The sequence below is a fragment of the Sciurus carolinensis genome, chromosome 7 (assembly GCF_902686445.1).
Source record: "Sciurus carolinensis chromosome 7, mSciCar1.2, whole genome shotgun sequence".
In the NCBI taxonomy this organism is placed as follows: Eukaryota; Metazoa; Chordata; class Mammalia; order Rodentia; family Sciuridae; genus Sciurus; species Sciurus carolinensis.
In genome coordinates, this window is record NC_062219.1 from 17,388,836 (window position 1) to 17,407,129 (window position 18,294).

An 18,294-nucleotide genomic window follows, 5' to 3' on the forward strand; every position below is an offset into this window, starting at 1 on the left:
TGAGTCAAACACTTTAAGAAAAGTTAACTAGGCAATGGAATGAATCTAAAGGAAGAAGTTAAATCACCGTGTACCTGAGGTTGAGATGTAATAAGTTAGAAAGGAAAAAGGCACGAACCAATTCATCACTTATAAACTGGGTTTATAATGCAGAGGATACGCCGGGAAGCAGTTTCTCATCTTTCGCTTTCAACCTCTCTGGTTGGGATGGGAGAGCAGAGATCATTTACCCACAGTTCTAGAAACACAGCACGAGACTTTGCTCTTGACCTCTTAGGACAAGCTTGTCAGCAGTGGGGTTACGAACCCCTATCTTGTTCTGAATTCTGTGTCACTCACGAGCAACTAACTCGGTGCCCAGTGATCTTGTAAAGCATCTTAAAGGAAAGAAAAAGACAGTAGTTCAGATCCTTTCACATCAGAGGCTGGAAGGATGGCTGGCAGGTCAGGTTACCTGTCCCTCTTCCTGGGCACAGGGAAGGCCTCCAGGGTCTCCCTACCTTTCACTCAGGGCTGTGCAACACAAGCCTGCAATGAACAAGGAGTCCACCAGGGGGAGCAACGACAAGAGAAAGGCAAAGAGGCTGGATCTGAATTGTAGAGAAAATCAGTCTGGAGATAAAATAAGAGGCGGAGAAAATTTTATTTTTTCAGGTCTTGTTTCTATTTCTTTTCCCCTCTTTTCTTCCCACAAAGTTTCCAGTAGAGGACTCAGGTCTGGTTATAGGACTCCAAGACAACAAGACCCTGTGAGCAGAGCCAGGGGAACGCCTCTCCACAGCACAGTCACCTCTCTGGCCTGTGAAGACAGGAAGCTTTGAGAGACATTCGAAGAAAGACTTCTGTGCTCCTGGGATAAATATTCTGGCACCCGAGGTGACAGCACTTAATACGACTTTGGGGAGCCATGGTGTCTTCAGAGGTCTGAGAGACTTTCAGTGACATAGAAATCTTCCTTGCTTAGTGGAGGACTCATTTTAATCAAAGAAAACTTTCTAAGAACTGGAAGCTTTCATGTTATGATTTTTCACTAAAGTTGCACATGGTGTATGAGGATCCTCAGGAGTTTTTTTCCACCAGAGATTCAAATGCCTGGGTTCTCCTCTTGCACGTGTACCTCTGTATTCTGCAGTGGGATGCAGACATAGACTGGGAGTATGCAGAGAAATATCTATAGAAATATGCACAAGCTCCTCAGCAGATGTGGATGCCCAGAGTGGTTAAGAACCGCTTTGTAATGGAGTCCAACTCTATTGAGAAATGTTCTGACTTTTAAACATAGCATTTAAAGTTTTCCAGGACCCAACCCTGCTTCACTTAAGTCCGGTTCTTCCACTTTCCTCTTGATTTTTATATTGTAATCGGTTCCCTGTACATACTTACTCTCCCTATAAAATGGGGTGATGATACTTTTCTAATAGTGTGGCTTCAAGGATTAGCAGTCAGGTACACTAACCTCCAGTACGGTATCAGGTACTCAATATCCAGCATCAGTAGCTGGTCCTCAATAAACATCCACTGAGAGGAATGAACATACATGGAGAAATATGCTTCAAGAATGAATGAGTGTAGGGGTATGGGGGCTCACACCTGTAATCCCAGAGGCTCAGGAGGCTGCAGCAGGAGGCTCACAAGTTTAAAGGCATCCTCAGCAACTTAAGGCCTTGAGAAACTTAGTGAGACCCTGTCTCAAAATAAATAATAAAAAGGGTTGGGGATGTGACTCAGTGGTTAAGCATCCCTGGGTTCAATCCCCAGTACCAGAACAAACAAAAAAATGAACACATGGAGGAGTGAAGTTTCTCCTTTAAACAGAGGACCATGACTTAGGGAAGCCCTAGCGGAATTCCTCTGGAATCTAGACCTTTCCCAAATTGAATATGTCTTCTTTAGGTAAGTTTTGTTTGTTTTCTTTTCTTTTTAAGACTCACAGTTTTATAGTCACGATGCAGACTTGTAACTTGTAGTAGGTGAGATAGCAGGGAGAGAACTTTAAAAACGTAAAGGAATTTTGGCCTGTTTTTGACCAAGCAGCTAACACAACCTAGAGGGCAGGGGCATAGGATTGTTCCCGCTCCCATCCCTGAATACTTTTCAAGGTTTAGATCATTTGAACAGCTGTTGAATAGAGTCAGAGCAGATGTGAAGTTTATAGTGAAATTGTAGCCTTTACTAGTGTGACTGATGGAAGGATGAAGACAAGTCCAGCATTTCCTAAACCGTGGATGCAAATTCTGTGGGCTCTTAAGGAGAGTCACAGTATTCATAGTCCCTGACTCAAGAAGACTGGGAAATACTAGGTGAAACCAAGTTATACAGTTCTTTATTTTTTTTGTTCTTGTTTTTAATTCCCAGAGTCTTTAGAATGTGAATAATTATTGTGAATCTCCTAGAGAGAGACAAGGCATTCATCATTTCCCAAATTTATTGAACCAAGACATTTTCTTTCTTCATTGTTTCAGCAGACTAATATTTGCAGGAACACACTGAAGGAAATGCTGACATGAGAATTTTGACAAGGCTTCTTAACCCTGACTGAATCATACACTCTCTTGTGGCACTTCATTAAAAAGAGAGAGAGAGTGTGTGTGTTTTCTGGACTCTGCCCCAGAATCTCCTGGAGAAGGGTCATTTTTTGTAACTCTGGGTTTTAAAAGACTACTGAAGATTCTACCATGCAGACAACTATGCATTATGAGAATGGCTTTTAGATTCAGGAGAGCTCAGGTTCAAGTCTAGCTGCCACAATAGTTACTACATTACATTACTTTTGGAAAGCAACTTAATCAAGTCATCTTAGTTTTCCCACCCATAAAATAGAGAACCATACATACTCACTGGTATATTTTTTTGGTCCAAAGGAGTTAAAGGGAGTAATGAAGTAAAACAACTAGCATGTAGTAGGCATTGTTTTCAGTCTGTTATCCTCAGGAACTTCAATAGAAATACAAATAGTTTAATGATTTGCTTTCTGAGTCTTTTAGGTATGCCAACAACGTTTACCTTTCTCCAACAACAATGAAATAATGGTGGATTCCCATGTCTGTGATACGATTATGGCCCTCTGACCTTCCTTTTACTTAGAGCAAATGTCTGAAACAGTGTCAGACCATTAGCAGAGATGGTTATGAGAATTTTTGACAATCACATCCCAAGTCTTTTGGAAAAATGTTCCCTATCTTTTGAACTGTATACAATCCCCAGCTTGTGAGAGACCATCTAAGCCAGTCCAAGAAACTGAAATCTGGGTTTAGGCCACAAATGAAATAACGTCATCGTGGGTCTGCATCATGCTCTGTGTGAAGGTTCAACATTTGGGCAGCAGCAATTCCAGACTCTTCTGTTGAGGAGGAGTTATTCAAAATACAAACTTCAAAGGTGTTTCTATTTCTAGGAGAGCAGATGTAATGGGATTTTTATAGGCATTTAAACATTTGGTATCTTCATGCTCCCTTTCCCTCTTAATAATCCTTTCAGTGTCTTGTTCCATTAAATAGATTTTTAACATTTAGTACTGTGTGTGTGTGTGTGTGTGTGTGTGTGTGTGTGTGTGTGTGTATGTATGTATGTATGCATGTCTGTCTGTGATGCAGCTACCCTCCAGAGGGAAATGTTTGTGTGAATTTACCTCTGGTCCAGAGAAGTGCCTTCATGTCTGAAATAAATAGTATAGATAATTCCAGTCTTATAAATGAACTCCATTGACACACTCATTTTTAAGTGAGTTGTTTGCAACTTGGAACATGTTTTTCCACAAAAGCAATGTTCTACAGGGTGGATATAATCACAGGTCAGCCCACAAGAAACGGTGTGATTCCTACTGTACCTGAAGCAGAATGTTATTATTATTTTTTAGAGAACAGTGTTTCCATGGGAACGAATTTTCAGAGTTTCTACTGTTTAAGGGTGAGAACCACAGACCGTAAAATTTTAACAGTCTCCTAAATCACTTCCCCTTTATACCTTTACTAAATTACCAAGAAGAGGAGCTATTCATTGCACAAATTATTTCTTGAATATATTAAGTTAAAATAATATTTCTTTCTCTGCTTGTTTTATGCACTTTGAAACTTTAGTAAAAGGGATATACAGTCAAGAACAGGTTTCTCTAAACATTACTGAAGTGTTTCAGGCTTGGCCTACTTGTCATACTGTCATTATGATTGTTTTTACATCCAAATTGTATATTTGGTTTTTTTCCTATGGTATCTTTACCTTTGGATTTTTTAAAACTTGCCTTATAATTTAATAGGAATCTGCAATAACTAAGTAACGAAATAAATTCTAGGCCACCCTGACCACAGGAATCAAAAATGTTTCAACTACATACTACTCAGATTAGCTAGAAGTTGTATAAATATATCACAGAAACACAGGGCTGGAAAGAAACTGAAAAGATTGTCTAGTCTGTTCCCTGGCTTCCAGACAAGCCAACCATTCCAAACAGATGAGAGCTAACCTATATTTTAGAGAAGGATGACTCTGTCTTTAACCCTTTCAGGATCTAACAAGTTAGACACTGGGAGTAAATTGTTGTTAATTTTTCACCTTAATAATTACATTTATGATTACAATTGTATTTTACTTTCTTTCTCAGGCTTAAGACAGGAAATCAAGCAGGTTTTTTTTTTTTTTTGTTGTTGTTGTTGTTGTTGTTTTGTGGTGCTGGGGATTAAACCCAGGGCTTTATGCTTATAAGGCAAGCACTCTACCAATTGAGCTATCTCCCCAGCCCCAAGTAGTTTTTATCTGTGTAAAATCCTACAGCATCATTACATACTATATTTTATGTTCTCACCTCTAGGACATTCCTGAACATCCCAATGGCTAATTCTTCAGTCACCTTTGTAGTATACTCTGGGTTATCTGCACCTTCTTCAACAGTGGAAACCAAACTCTAGCCACTGCATTTTATGAGGCATCTGAGAACCACATATGTTTGCCACATATAGGAATATTTAAGCAGGCTGGGATAGGTAGGCCCTAAGACTTAGACCCAAAGGAAAACTAAATTTAATAATCATAATAAAATGGCAATAATATAGGCTATTTATTTATAGTTACTTTCTTTCAGGCAGTTAAAAGGCATTAGCCAGCCTAATGATAATGGCTCTTCAATCAAATAAAGAAATCAAAGAGATCTATCCCTATTAAACAAGGTTGTGCATAAAATGTGATATCTGTAAATCCTAAATTTTTTTCCTTTGGAGAACCAACTACAGAACTTACAAGGGGTAACCTCAAAATATCTTTTTGCTCATTGGAAATGATTATTACCTATTGGTACTGATAATGACCTTTGTGTGTGTGTGTGTGTGTGGTGGTGGTGCTGGGGATTGAACCCAGGGTCTTGTGCATGCCAGGCAAGCACTCTACCAGCTGAGCTATGTGCCCAGTCCCTGATAATGGAAGATGCTGAACATACTAGCTTTAGAGCAATCACCATTGGCTCTGTAACTGTCTGACAAGTCAGTCCCACTTCTCCAAAAATAAGAGAAATATGGCATTATAAGTTAGGAAGGAGCTCCCCCGTAGGAGGCTCTGGATGTCTCCAAGGTGAGGACTGTGTCTGAAGAATCGTGCATGGGTGGAGACTTTGATAACCAACCTGACAGCAGACCACAGGCCTTGCTTTCGTCCCCACTCACATGCCTCTTGCTGGGTGGCAATTACAGGTAGATGCTCACCCTGAGTTTCTAAGGGGACAGAGGCAACTTTTTGAGACGAGGTTGACACACTTGGCCCTGTAAAATGACCATGAGGACACAGTACTCTGCTTTTCTACATCAGCAAATCACCTCCATGGAGACAGTCGCCCCGACCTCAGTACAGGTTTGCAGAGTAGAATCAGCCTTCACAGCTTCCGGGTGGAGGAAAGCGCTCCTACCCTGATACTTGTCCACTTGCGTGACTCAGCTACACGAGAGCAAAACTGATCCTGCCAAGTGGGGCAATTCGTCTGCTACCATTGAATGCTCCAAATGCTGCTTTTGAAGCCTAAGATCCTCTGAGTTTTCTATAGCAGGAAACTCACGTTGCCCATCAACCCACTGGATTCCTCATCCCCAAAAAGTTTTTTACTTTACTATAATTGTAAAGATTTAGGATACTGGTAAGAAAAATGCAGAGGAAGAGATGTTAAAAGAAAAAGTTCTCATTTTGGCTGCGAAGGTGGCACATTACTTATAGCTCAGTGATGTAAGTTTGAGATTTATATAATTTTAACTAAATAGACAATTGCCAGGGTACACTGTCCTTCCTCAGTCCTAAAAAAAGTATCCTTTCAGGGAGACTTCCGCTTTTTAGATTTCCTACACCAGTCTTAAATTTCCTTCCACACGCTGGCAAAAGTACAACATGAAATTGAAACCCTGGTATTCATTTGCAGGAATCTGAAGGACAGCCTGTAAGATACCCACTAATTGCACAAATGAATTGAAGCAAAATACAATCCAACGAGGGGAAAAATCAACTTACTTGTTCATTTTTTGTAAGCCTGGTTTTGTTGTGAATGTCTGATGTCACCAAATTGAATCCGTGCTTCTCTGACAAGATTCTCAGAAGCAAGACCACAGTGCGGCTGCCACATTTGCCCACCCTGTTGTACACCACCTGGCTGGGGAAGGGCAGTACCTGCAGGAAGAGCAAGAAGAGGCATGAGGCGTTTGCATCAAGACCCCTGTGATTCTTCCCTCAGCTTCAGAGCAAGGGATGTCGCATCAATCTAAACGAGGAGGCCCTACACCAAATGGGCGAGAGAACAGAGGGATGAGATTGCTAGGATGCACGTTTTCACAAAACAGCTGGAGAGAGAACTGCTCTCTGTGCACTGATAAAAGCCTAATATCCGTCAGATTTCATGCCGTCTACAAATTGCTTCTGAAGCTTCTCTTGTTTCTTGAAAATAACAACATATATAAATATGTGCTTTAATGAAAGTATTTTTTAAATTATATTTTACTAGAACGACTTAATTTGTACAGTGATAAAAATATAGCAATGTTAAAAACTGGGGTATTCTACTGTCGTGTATAACTAAAAAGAACCAATAAAAAATTTAAAAATTGAGGTATGATTCACATACTGTAAAAATTCACCCTTGGAAATGTGCAATTTAGAGGGTTTCTAGTACATTCACTAAGCTATGCAATCATCACCACGACCTCATCCCGCAACACTGTCATCAACACCAGAAGAACCCCTGTTCGCCATCACTTCCACTTTCCTTACTCTCCTGGCCCCTGGAGACCACTTACTTACTTGATGTCTCCTAATGTTGCCTACAGGATTCTGGACAATCATACAAATGAAATCATAAAACATGTAGCCTTTTGTGTCTGGCTTTTACCTAGAAGAATGTTTCCTAAGTTCATTCATGTTGTAGTATGAATCAATACTTCATTCTTTTACAAGGATGAATATTACACTGTATGAATATACTGTATTTTGTTTATACGGTCATCAGTTGACAGACATGCAAATTAGTCTCTTTGGGGTATAATGAGTAATGCAACTATGAACATTTGTGTACAAGTTTTTGTGGGGACATATGTTTTCAGTTCTCTTGTGTATATACCTAGGAGTGGATCTATGGTAACCCAATATTTAATTTCTTGAGAAACTGCCAAAACTGTTTTCAATACAGCTGCACTGTTTTATATTCCCATCAGCAACGTAGAGAGTTCCAATTTCTCTACATCCTTGCCAACACTTGTTATTGCCTGTTTTTTTTATTTTATTTTATTTTTTATTATGGACATCCTAGTGGGTATGACGTGGTATCTTACTGTGGTTTTGATTTGCATTTCTCCAGTGACTAATGATATTCGGCATCTTTTCATGTGCTTTTTGGTCATTGTGTTTTTCTTTGGAGAAATGAGTGTTTAAATTTTTTACCCATTGTAAAATCAGATTGTCTTTTTATTGCTACACTTTAAGAGTTTGATGTTTGTGTATATATTGGACTTACAAATAAACTATTTGCAAATATTTTCTTCTATCCTGCAGGTTACATTTTCACTTTATGATGTGATGTGTCCTTAGAAGCACAAAAACTTAAAATTTGATGGGGTTCAATTTATCTAATTTTTCTCTGGATGCCTGTGCGTTGGTGCATTATCTAAGAAACGATTGCCTAATCCAAGATCACAAAGATACATACCTAGTTTTCTCCTGAGAGTTTTATAGTTTTAGTAATAACATTTGGGTCTTTGACCCACTTAGAGTTAATTTTGTATATGGTGTGAGATAGTCTAACTTCATGCCTCTGCATGTGTATAGCAATCTGTTGGAAAGATAATTTTTCCTCATTTAACTGTTTGGCACCCTTGTCAAAAATCCACTAACCATAAATGTCCAGGCTGTGTTTGAACTCTCTGAGCTCATCTGTTGATCTCATGCCAGTACCACATAGTCTTGATTATAAAGAATTTGTGATAAGCTTTGAGATTAGGAAGTCTCAGTTCCTCCAACTTTGTTCTTGATCATTCAAGCTTATTTTGGCCATTCTGGGTCCCCTGCATTTCTATAATATTTTAGGATCAGTTTTCAATTTCTGCATAAAAGGCCTTTGAAGTTTTCATTTTCATTCAATGTGTACATGGACTTGGGGACTGATGCCCTCTTACCTGTACTGAGTTCTCATCCTTGTTTTTCTACCCCTTTAGTTCTCCTTTAATTTGTTTCACTGCTGTTCTATAGATTTCAGTGTACAAGCCTTTGTACGATTTGGGCTCATTTTGTTGAATTTATTCTTTTTTGGGGGGGCAGGTACTAGGATTACAGGCATGTGCCACAGTGCCCAGCTGAATTTATTCTTTTGTTTAAATGTCTATTATACAAGGAATTATTACCTTAATTTTAGTTTTGATTGCTTGTTCATTATAATAGGAATATAATTAATTTTTGTATATTGGTCTTGTATCCTGCAGTGTTGCTGAGTGCACTTATTAGTTCTAACAGGTTGTGTGTGTGTAGATTGTTTAACATTTACAATATACAAGATCATGTCATCTGCAAAGGGAGATAGTTTTACTTCTTCCTTTTCAATTTGGATCCCTTCCGCTTCCTTTTCTTTCCTAACTGCCCATAATGATGATTTTGGTAGACTACAGAAGCCATTATAAAAAGCATCTATGATTAAATATTTATGTCCCTAATAAAAATATGATTTCCATTTTGAATGCTCAGCATTGAGTAACAACAAACGAATGATAGATAACCAGAGGATGCCTTCTGTCAGCACACATCCATAATAGCAGATTATAAGAAGTCTCAAAGCTAATGAATCTAGTAAATATTCTCCAAACTTGCCTACTGTATGCCACTTTAATTTTTGCCTTGTAATTGTAGGTTAACTTATTTTCCTGAGATATCTTATATGCACAGTAGCATTGCATAAATTTGGAAAGGGTCACTATTCTCTCACTTGATAACCAGTCATATGCCATTTTGATAAAATTCTTCCACTGTGTATTTCTCCAATGAGCAACACTGTGTTTCTTTAGGGCCGGTCAACATCTTCTATTATGTGTCCTCACAATGCCTCGAATGTGCCTTGTATACAGCGTCTCCAGAGACACTGATTAAGTGTCAGCAGCTCTAGCACTAACACACACAATGATTTTGCTAAAATGTGAAATCAAGAGAATATTCAAATAGAGCTGATCTTACTGAGCAAATGCTAATAAAAGTCATCAGTGGTCACTGTAATAGGTCACTTTTTCCTAATGATTTAGTCAGTGAATCCCCCAAAAGTCTGCTCTCTGGCAACTATGGCAACTCAGATATCCAGAGAAATCCATCATGTTCACAGTTGAGTCTGACCAGGGAGGGCCTTACTCATAACTAGGCTTCAAGCCTAATGTAAAGATATTAATAGCGTTTTTGACTTGGACTTTCCATTATAGCCAGGTTGGGGTAGGACTATGGTTAAGACAGAGTCGCCCACACAAAAACAAACTTGAATTCCTCCGTAGGACTAAACTGCTCAGTAATTGGGATGAATGCATTTCTTCCTGTCTTGTAGCACAACGCTGAGCATTAAGGAAGAGCTGTTGCATGTGACAGTGACGACAAGGATGTAAGTTTCCACACAGGTAAGTGCCTTACTGCAAGAGGGCAGGCATATTTTAGGAGATTTAAATGAAGAATGGCGGGCTTACCCAGTAACCTTACGTGAAAACACTGTTTCTCCCAAATTGCTTAGAGAATTAACACAGTAACAAGCTTCATGTCTCCCTGCTTCCTTTTGCTAATAACCAAAGATGTTATTTGCCTTTCAGCTATTGGTTAGTTTTAAAAAATGTTAATTTTAATTCTTTCATTAGCCTTCTGGGATGCTCTCAAATAATGGTTATAAATATTTGTTATTTAACAAATATGCACATTTGTTGTTATATAAGAACAAAAAATCCCTGCATCATACCCGCAGCTGTATCCGCAATGATAATTGAAAAGAAAGGAGAGCACTTCATTCCCACTGAGCCGCTTTTCCACGGATATGCTGCTTTATGGCCTGAACTGAGAGTTACAGAATGAGTTGTCACCTAAGTTTTCGGGAGTCAGACTGGGACTCTTAAAGCTGCATCATGCATCATCACAAACAAAGCTCTCTCGAATTTAAATCATTTTCCAGAAGAACTGAAATAGTGCACTGAAAACGGGCAAGTGAGTTAGGCAAGTCAGGCTAGATCAGCGTGCTGATGTTGGCCAAGCTGTTCAGATGAGCAATAAGGAGTGGTTCTGCCCTGCTCTTGTGGAAATGTAGATTTGCTTCTGGAAATCACTGGTGAGGTGAAGGATGGTGGAAAGGGAACTGGCTTTTATGGAGAGCTGATGCGGTCCTACACTGTGGGCTGGGCACCCTTTTAATTCTGTTCACACTCCTGGATTAAATGGCATCATTGCCTCTTCTTCCAGCTGTGGCTTCAGCATCGATCTCTCCTGTGTGCCCCTTCACCTCCCCACAGACTGTGGGTTCACAGAACGATAGGATTGAGGTCTAGAAGCCAGGCAGAATAACCCATCCATTCTACTCCACCCCTGCACGGTCACCCTCTACCCCCCCAACCCCAGTCCAATCTGTGCTAGACTTGCCGAGAACATTCCTTTCTATTACATCACATCACCCTCTCAAGTATGAGGTAGATATTTATGATTATATTTACATAAGGAAACCAAGGCCTAGAGAGGTCATCCGGCATTTTCAAGGTCATAAAGCTCAAAAGTGGCATGCCACACCTGAAGCATAGCCCTCCGCTCTCCCGGCTCAGAGGAGGACACTCACTTGCACACAATGAAATCAGATGGTGAAAGGGACTTGTGGTTTGACATTGGTGACAGAGATACTATTTCCTTTCTCATGTCTCGAGTATATCCAACCTCGTTAAATGCGCTATTTTTCAACAGTCAGCTATCACAACCAGTATCATTAGCCATTACTCAGGCATTACCCAAGTTCCCAGAAGGCCTAAGTGGAACCGACAGGAGCCCATTAGCCTCTCTCCCCATCCTGAGGACTCAGTGTTGTGAGCTAATGTAAGCGCAGAGTGTCAGCTCCGCTAATGGAAGAAGAAGGTAGCAAGATGGTCTGCCCCAGCGTGCCCTCCCCTGAGATGTCCTGGGCAGTCACAGTTCACAGCCACCTGGGGGACTGTGAACCACTTCCACTAGAAAAGGGAAAACGCAGGATGCAGCAACTGATAGGGAAACGTAAGTGAATTCATAAATAAACTGGGAACATCGACTAAGACCAGCAAATGCCCTCACGTGATCCACTCAATGACCTTGAAAAAACATGAACCTAGAACCCCCAGTTTCTTCAACAGGCATTTGCCAGTTGTCAGGCAGGGAACTACCTGCTAACAGGATCCCATTATTATTTGCACACAAATTCCAAATCCTCCCTCTTTCCCTGAGTGCCATGCACAGAAGTACATACCAACAGCCCTCAGCAGCCCCACCCCAAATGATTCTTCATTCTTGGCAACTCTGATTCTATGAATGTTATGTCTGTGGTTTCTATTTTATGGCCAATTTGTAAAAGTGAAGGGGCCTCCAAAATATTTCACTCTATGAATTATATATTTTTATGTTGCCTGCTTGTAAGTTCTGCAAATGCCACAAATCCCCAGCGTCTGACAGGCTTGTGTGGAGCGTGCCAAATAAACAGAAGTCTTTCCAAAACCCCGAGCACGGCAGTAACTACCACCAGATGACAGCTACAAGTTCAACAACTTCTCCCCCATTTGAAAGGAGTAAGGGAGAAAGACTTTCTAGATAAGAAGCGAACTTGGTCTCCATCAAGACTTTCATGGTCTGTGACCACAGAACTCCTCTAGGGGTTGATATTGTTGGAATAATTAATGTCAATATTGCTTTTAAGTCTCTGCAAAATGGTATTTAATACAGTACATTACAGGCTGCAGTTTCCAAATAGCTGTATTTTTGAATCCCTTGTGGAACTAAAAATGCGTATCTCTGATTCCTATACGAAGACTAAGTGAATTAGACAGTCTAGGGTGAGGGTGAGGAATCTGTCTCTTAAAATCTGCCCAAGAGACTCTGCTTACCAGGAACCCCCAGATCTCGTGTTAAGCAGCTGAGTGGTCTCCTGGGGTTTTCTGAGGGATGAACAGGTTACCTGCATGATCCCAGAGGGAGTCTCACTGGCGTGCTGATGGTCTCCCCCAAGAGTTGACAGTCGTGATTAACTTGATTATAGGTTCCACTACAGGGAATGCCTCTGGACCTGGACTGGCCAGAGAACAGGAGTGCTGGTTAACTGCATGTGTATTCACTGAAATGCACACTCAACATCACCAAAGCAGCTGACCCTCAGCACTACTATTATGCTGAGTATGGACTGGCCTTCCTTGATGAGTAAAATTGTACCTGGAGACTTCCAGCACCTCCACTTCACAGTTAATCATATTAACAGCAGGAAGAGTCACGGCCAGGCCTTTGCCAGGCCTCCATTCGGCTCTGCTGCTCGCTATCCATAGGACTTCGAGCAGTTCAAAGTCATTCAGCTAATTCTCATTTTAAAGTTTCCCAGGATGCTATGGTGCCAGGGGCTGGTCACCTCACACCTTTGAGGATCGGTTTCCTCATCTGTTAAAAGGGGAGTGTTGGGTGATAGCCCAATGGATGATATTCTTTTTGGAAGCTAATACATTTCTAATTTTAATCTGCATTTTTAACAAGATACGGACTAGAAATGCTTTTAAAACGAAAACTAGATTTTACACTATTTGCTTGTGAAAGGTATTCACGAGAGAAATAGAAAAACCTAAAAATTCCAGGAATGTGTGCTGATAACAGGGGACACCAGTTTCATGAGTATGCACAGCTCTATTTTGGAACCTTGGGCATTTCTGTAGCTGTCCCTCTTTTGTTGGGGCTTGTCCTGTAATAAATCTACCCCTATCTTTTATCTTTCTTTTCACAATTTGATCACTGCAAGCTCCCTGTCTTTAAGACCATCACTGAGTCCTTCCTGAATTCAGTACTGACCCTCCCTGGCCTTGGCCCATCAAGCCGTCCCTACCTGCCACAGATAGCATGGTTTTCTAATCACCAACATCTCTCTGCTCTCAGGCTCCTTTCCTCCATCCTGGAGCAGAACACTCACAGGAACCACTAAAGAAGCCTCTTTTCCCTGACTGCAATGACCCTGAAGAGGAAGCTCTTCCTCCCCACAACTCTCCACTAGCCTCCTTGCATTCCTCCAATTACTCATAACCATCTTCTCCCAGACTCCGGGCCCAATCGGAACCTTATGCCTTCTCCCTTTTCCCTGCTTCTACTTGAGGCAGTCTAAGGCTATCTATAGAAAGATAAATACAGTCACAAACCCTTCACAAGTCCATCTGAGTCTATCTGTTATGTGCATGGTAGATAATTAATAGAGCATTTAACTGTTAACAGGATGAAAATACTATTAAGTGTTGTTTTTGAACCAATGCAGTCACGTTTATCATTATACAGTATGTCTTTTTGATTGCTTCCTAAAACTCAAAGGGAAGCCTAACAATTTTTTTTCTTAACAATCATTATATATTGAAACTCTTAATTCACACTATTATGGAAAAAAAAAAAAACTAAAGTGAAGTAGAAGCTCTCTGGATGATGAAAGTCATGAAACTGGCATTCCCTTTGGCTTTAAGTAGTTGAGTGACCTTGAACAGCTTTTTGGGCCAAGATTTTCTCAAATGTAAAATGTGGGTACTGAGACCGATGATTCTAAAGGCTCCTTCCTGTCCACCTCCATGATATTAAGAGGGGGCCACACATACAGACACTTAGCAGGGTCTGAGGGGCAGACTGTTTGCACGTCTCCACTGTACTCTGACACATCTCATGTCCTTATCTCCATAATGCACAACACTACCATGCTATTCCTAGGAACATAGGAGCCTGCACGTCATTCTGGAATTCTCAAACAAGGAAGCAAGTCCACAAGAAGCCGGAAGTCACCTTTTGGATGTGATGACTGAGCTACAATGGTGGGAACTTTGAAGTATTCTTCAGGGAAAAACAAAGACTTCTAGCTTGATGAAAACTCAAATCTCAGGTGACACCAGGTACATGCTGTCCATGCCTCCGACAAGAACACAGATGTTTCCAAACTCTGAACTAACAAATGTGAAGAAAATCTACATATCAGGAAAAGGCAGATTCTCTAATTCCACACTACTCTTGAGACTTCTCTCCCTGGTCAGTGCAGAAATCATGGACAAAAAGTCCAAGAACTGGGCATCTCACAAAGATAGTATGTTGATTTTAAAACTTCAAATCTCAGATCAGACTCTAGGAAACTGAGTCCATGGAATACTCAGAGAAATGAAGGCCACACACCATGTCTAAGCAGCCTGGGGGGAGCAAACTGTGACAGGTGAGCCATCCTGAAGGAACCTGTCCAGGTGCTTGCATGGGACCCGGTCTTGCTTTTCACATATCTCGGAGCATGACAGGCCTGGCAGCCTCTGTCCACTCTTCCAGGAGTCCCTTAAATTTTCCCTGTTGCTTTTATAATCAACACCAAGTGGAGACGCCTACATGGATCTGGCACTCCTGTTGAGCCTTATCTTCCCCTTTTTGTGTATGTGTATTTTGATTAGCTCAAAGACAACGTAAGTGATATTGCTGCAGTAAATCTGGATTTTAGTCACCTCTGGTACTTTCTTACATGCTATGGATGCAATAATCCAAAAGTCCTTATTAAGCAAAACTCCAGAAGTGGGAGTTGCAGATTTCCTAGTCAGGGCAGAGAAAGCCTCAGGGTCCTCAAATTAGTTCTAGATTTAGGGCTATTCCATTTTTAGTATAAATCAATTCAATTGATTTTTTACATTAATTTCGGGACCAGAATATAGAATTATGAAAATGCATTTGGACAGATAATCTTTCCACCAGACCCACACACTTAGTTTGATTCCACACTCAGATCCGTAACACATCTCCTAATCACACACATCTCCAAATAGTAGTTGCCTAAAGAGACGTGATAGTTTATTATAGACTTCTACTATTTAAGAGTCTGCTCTTAAAGCTAAGCTGTTTCTTTGTAATTGTCCTATTCTGTTTTAGTTGTAAATGTAAACTCTGAGTCCAATCTAAAAGCTCATTTACTATAATGAAATGGAGGAGAGTGTTGATTATTGATTGGAGGTTTCATAATTTATAGTAGGTATTATTGGCATGGACCTACCATTCAATTTAGAATAGTCTCTGAATATTAGGGAGAAAAAGAGTCAATTGTTCCCGTTACAGGCCTCACCAGGGAAGACTGCCCTCATTGTAAATGGCACAAGCAAGGGGAACAGCCACACTTGGCGGCCAATGCTTCTCTCTTTCATCAAAGAGCTGTGCAAAGATTTTAAGACCAAAAGCTTAGATACACTGTTCATTGTGAACCACACTATTATTTTCCATTTGAAATGTCTGAATCAAATTTCAGTTTCCTGAATGTGACTTTGTAGCAAGAAGCCTATTCTTAGACTCAAATGATCATTGTTGAAATTCCTTAGCTTGCCTGAAGGTTTTTATAACATAACCCACAATTAAAAATAGTGTGGCAGAGTATATTCCATTGTGTGTGTATATATATATATATATATATATCACATTTTTTTTATCCATTCATCTGTTGAAGGACACTTAGGTTGGTTCTATAGTTTAGCTATTGTGAATTGAGCTGCTATAAACATTGATATGTCTGTATCACTGGAATATGCTGATTTTAAGTCTTTTGGGTATAAACTGAGAAGTGGGATAGCTGGGTCAAGTGATGGTTCCTTTCCAAGTTTTCTGAGGAATTTTCATATTGCTTTCCATAATGGTTGCACAAATTTGCATTCCCACCCAGCAATATATGAGTGAACCCTTTTCCCCACATCCTCACAAACTTTATTGCTGTTTGTATTTTGATAACTGCCATTCTGACTGGGGTAAGATGAAATCTTAGAGTAGTTTTGATTTGCATTTCTCTAATTGCTTAAGATGTCATATATATAGATATGATGGAATATTACTCAGCCTTAAAGAAGAATGAAATTATGGCATTTGCCAATAAATGGATGGAATTGGAGAATATCATACTAAGCAAAATAAGCCAATCCCCCAAAATCAAAAGCTGAATATTTTCTCTGATATACAGATGCTAATTCACAATGGGGGAGGACTGGGGAAGAACAGAGTTACTTAGGTAGAAGGGATTGAAGGGAGGGGAGGGGTAGAGGGATAGGAAGGATAGTAGAATGAATCAGACATTATTACCCTATGTACAAATGTAACTATACGACTGGTGAGATTCTACATCATGTATAACCAGAAGAATAGAAAATTATGCTCCATCATATATGATGTATCAAAGTGCATTTTACTGTCATGTATAACAATTAAAACAAATAAAAAAAATTTAAAACATAGATTCAGCTGCACATTGCCTTGATTTGAATTCTGACTATCCAGCTACCACCTGGATGTTCTTGGGCACAATATTTCATCTCTATTTTGGTTTTCTCATATGAATGACATAGTAATAGTATCTACTTTATAAAGTTATATGTGGATTAAATGGATATGTATATGTGTGTATATATATGTATATATATGTATCTACCATATATCTATACATATATCTATGCAGAGTCAACGAACAAGCTTAATAAACATGAATTTTTTTGAAAAAAATAGTGTGGCAGATTGGTACAGTCATGGTTCCCAACCAATCACCCCTAAACCCATGTCCAGTGTAACCTTCTTCCATGAGGACCTCAGGTCTGGCCACATGACTTGCTTTGGCCAATGAGATATTAGAAAGTACAGTGTAAACAGAATCATCAGGACTCACCCCTGAGCTGGGGATGCGACTGACTCCCCCTTGGGGTAAAACTTGAAGGAAGTCGTATTTCTACTGAAGAGGAGGACATGGATAAGCATCCAACAGGATCTGCTTGCCCCAACACCCAAAGACCCTGTTGCTCCTAATTCTTCAGGTGCCTGTTGTGAAAAGTCCCATCCCTCATGTACAGAAAAGAAAGGAAGAACTGCAGGCACCGAGGACATTCTAAACACATGACAGGGGTCTCTCTGCCGGTTGTGTCCTCTGTGCATCCCCCTGACCTCCCCTGCCCCAGCACAGAAGTGCTGACAGCTGCAGACAGGCAGAGATGACATGCATTCCCCTTCCACATAAAATGACATCGCCGCACACACTGAAATGAGATGGTGAATCAGCAACAAGGTGAACCTGAGCTGGAAGATTAACTCCGCACACGAGAATCCAGAATTCATGAGATAATTTTAGCGGGAGATGGTAATAAGATATTTCAATTGCTCTCTCTGCTACGTGGTGGGGGCTTCTTACAAGTACCTGTTTCTTGTAAATGATTTCGTTTTGAACAAAACGAAAATTCACTTACAAGAAAGGAATTTAGGCCCAATCCAGGTGCACTGGTCTGATCCAGGAGAGTCCTTTCCACAGTATCTGGAGGAGGGTTTTTATTGGTTTTCACTTGTCACTTGGTGCTGGGTAAACAGATTTCTCAGGAATTTCCAGCAAGACAGATAAAGGATTCCACTTCCTACAGCCAACTGTCTTCACAGTCGGGCCACCAACAGGGCTAAATAAAAGAAATCATGATTTAAAAAGTATTTGTCTCAAACTGACATGAAGTTTGCCCTCCTTCAGGACTCTAAAAGAGGAGAAGAACAAGACAATTTGCAGAGCCATAATCGTTTTCCGTGCCAGGAAGATGTCCGCTGGAAGGATGTAAAACTTCTGACTGC

At 40.3% G+C, this 18,294-nt stretch overlaps 1 protein-coding gene across 1 annotated transcript in view; it reads right to left on the reverse strand.

Annotated features, from left to right (window-relative positions):
• Ust (uronyl 2-sulfotransferase) overlaps positions 1 to 18,294 on the reverse strand; it is a 268,302-nt gene that overhangs the window by 103,575 nt on the left and 146,433 nt on the right. Inside the window, exon 3 of the mRNA XM_047558190.1 lies at positions 6,478 to 6,633. Coding sequence (XP_047414146.1) covers positions 6,478 to 6,633 — 156 coding nt within the window. The remainder of the gene's footprint in view (positions 1 to 6,477; positions 6,634 to 18,294) is intronic.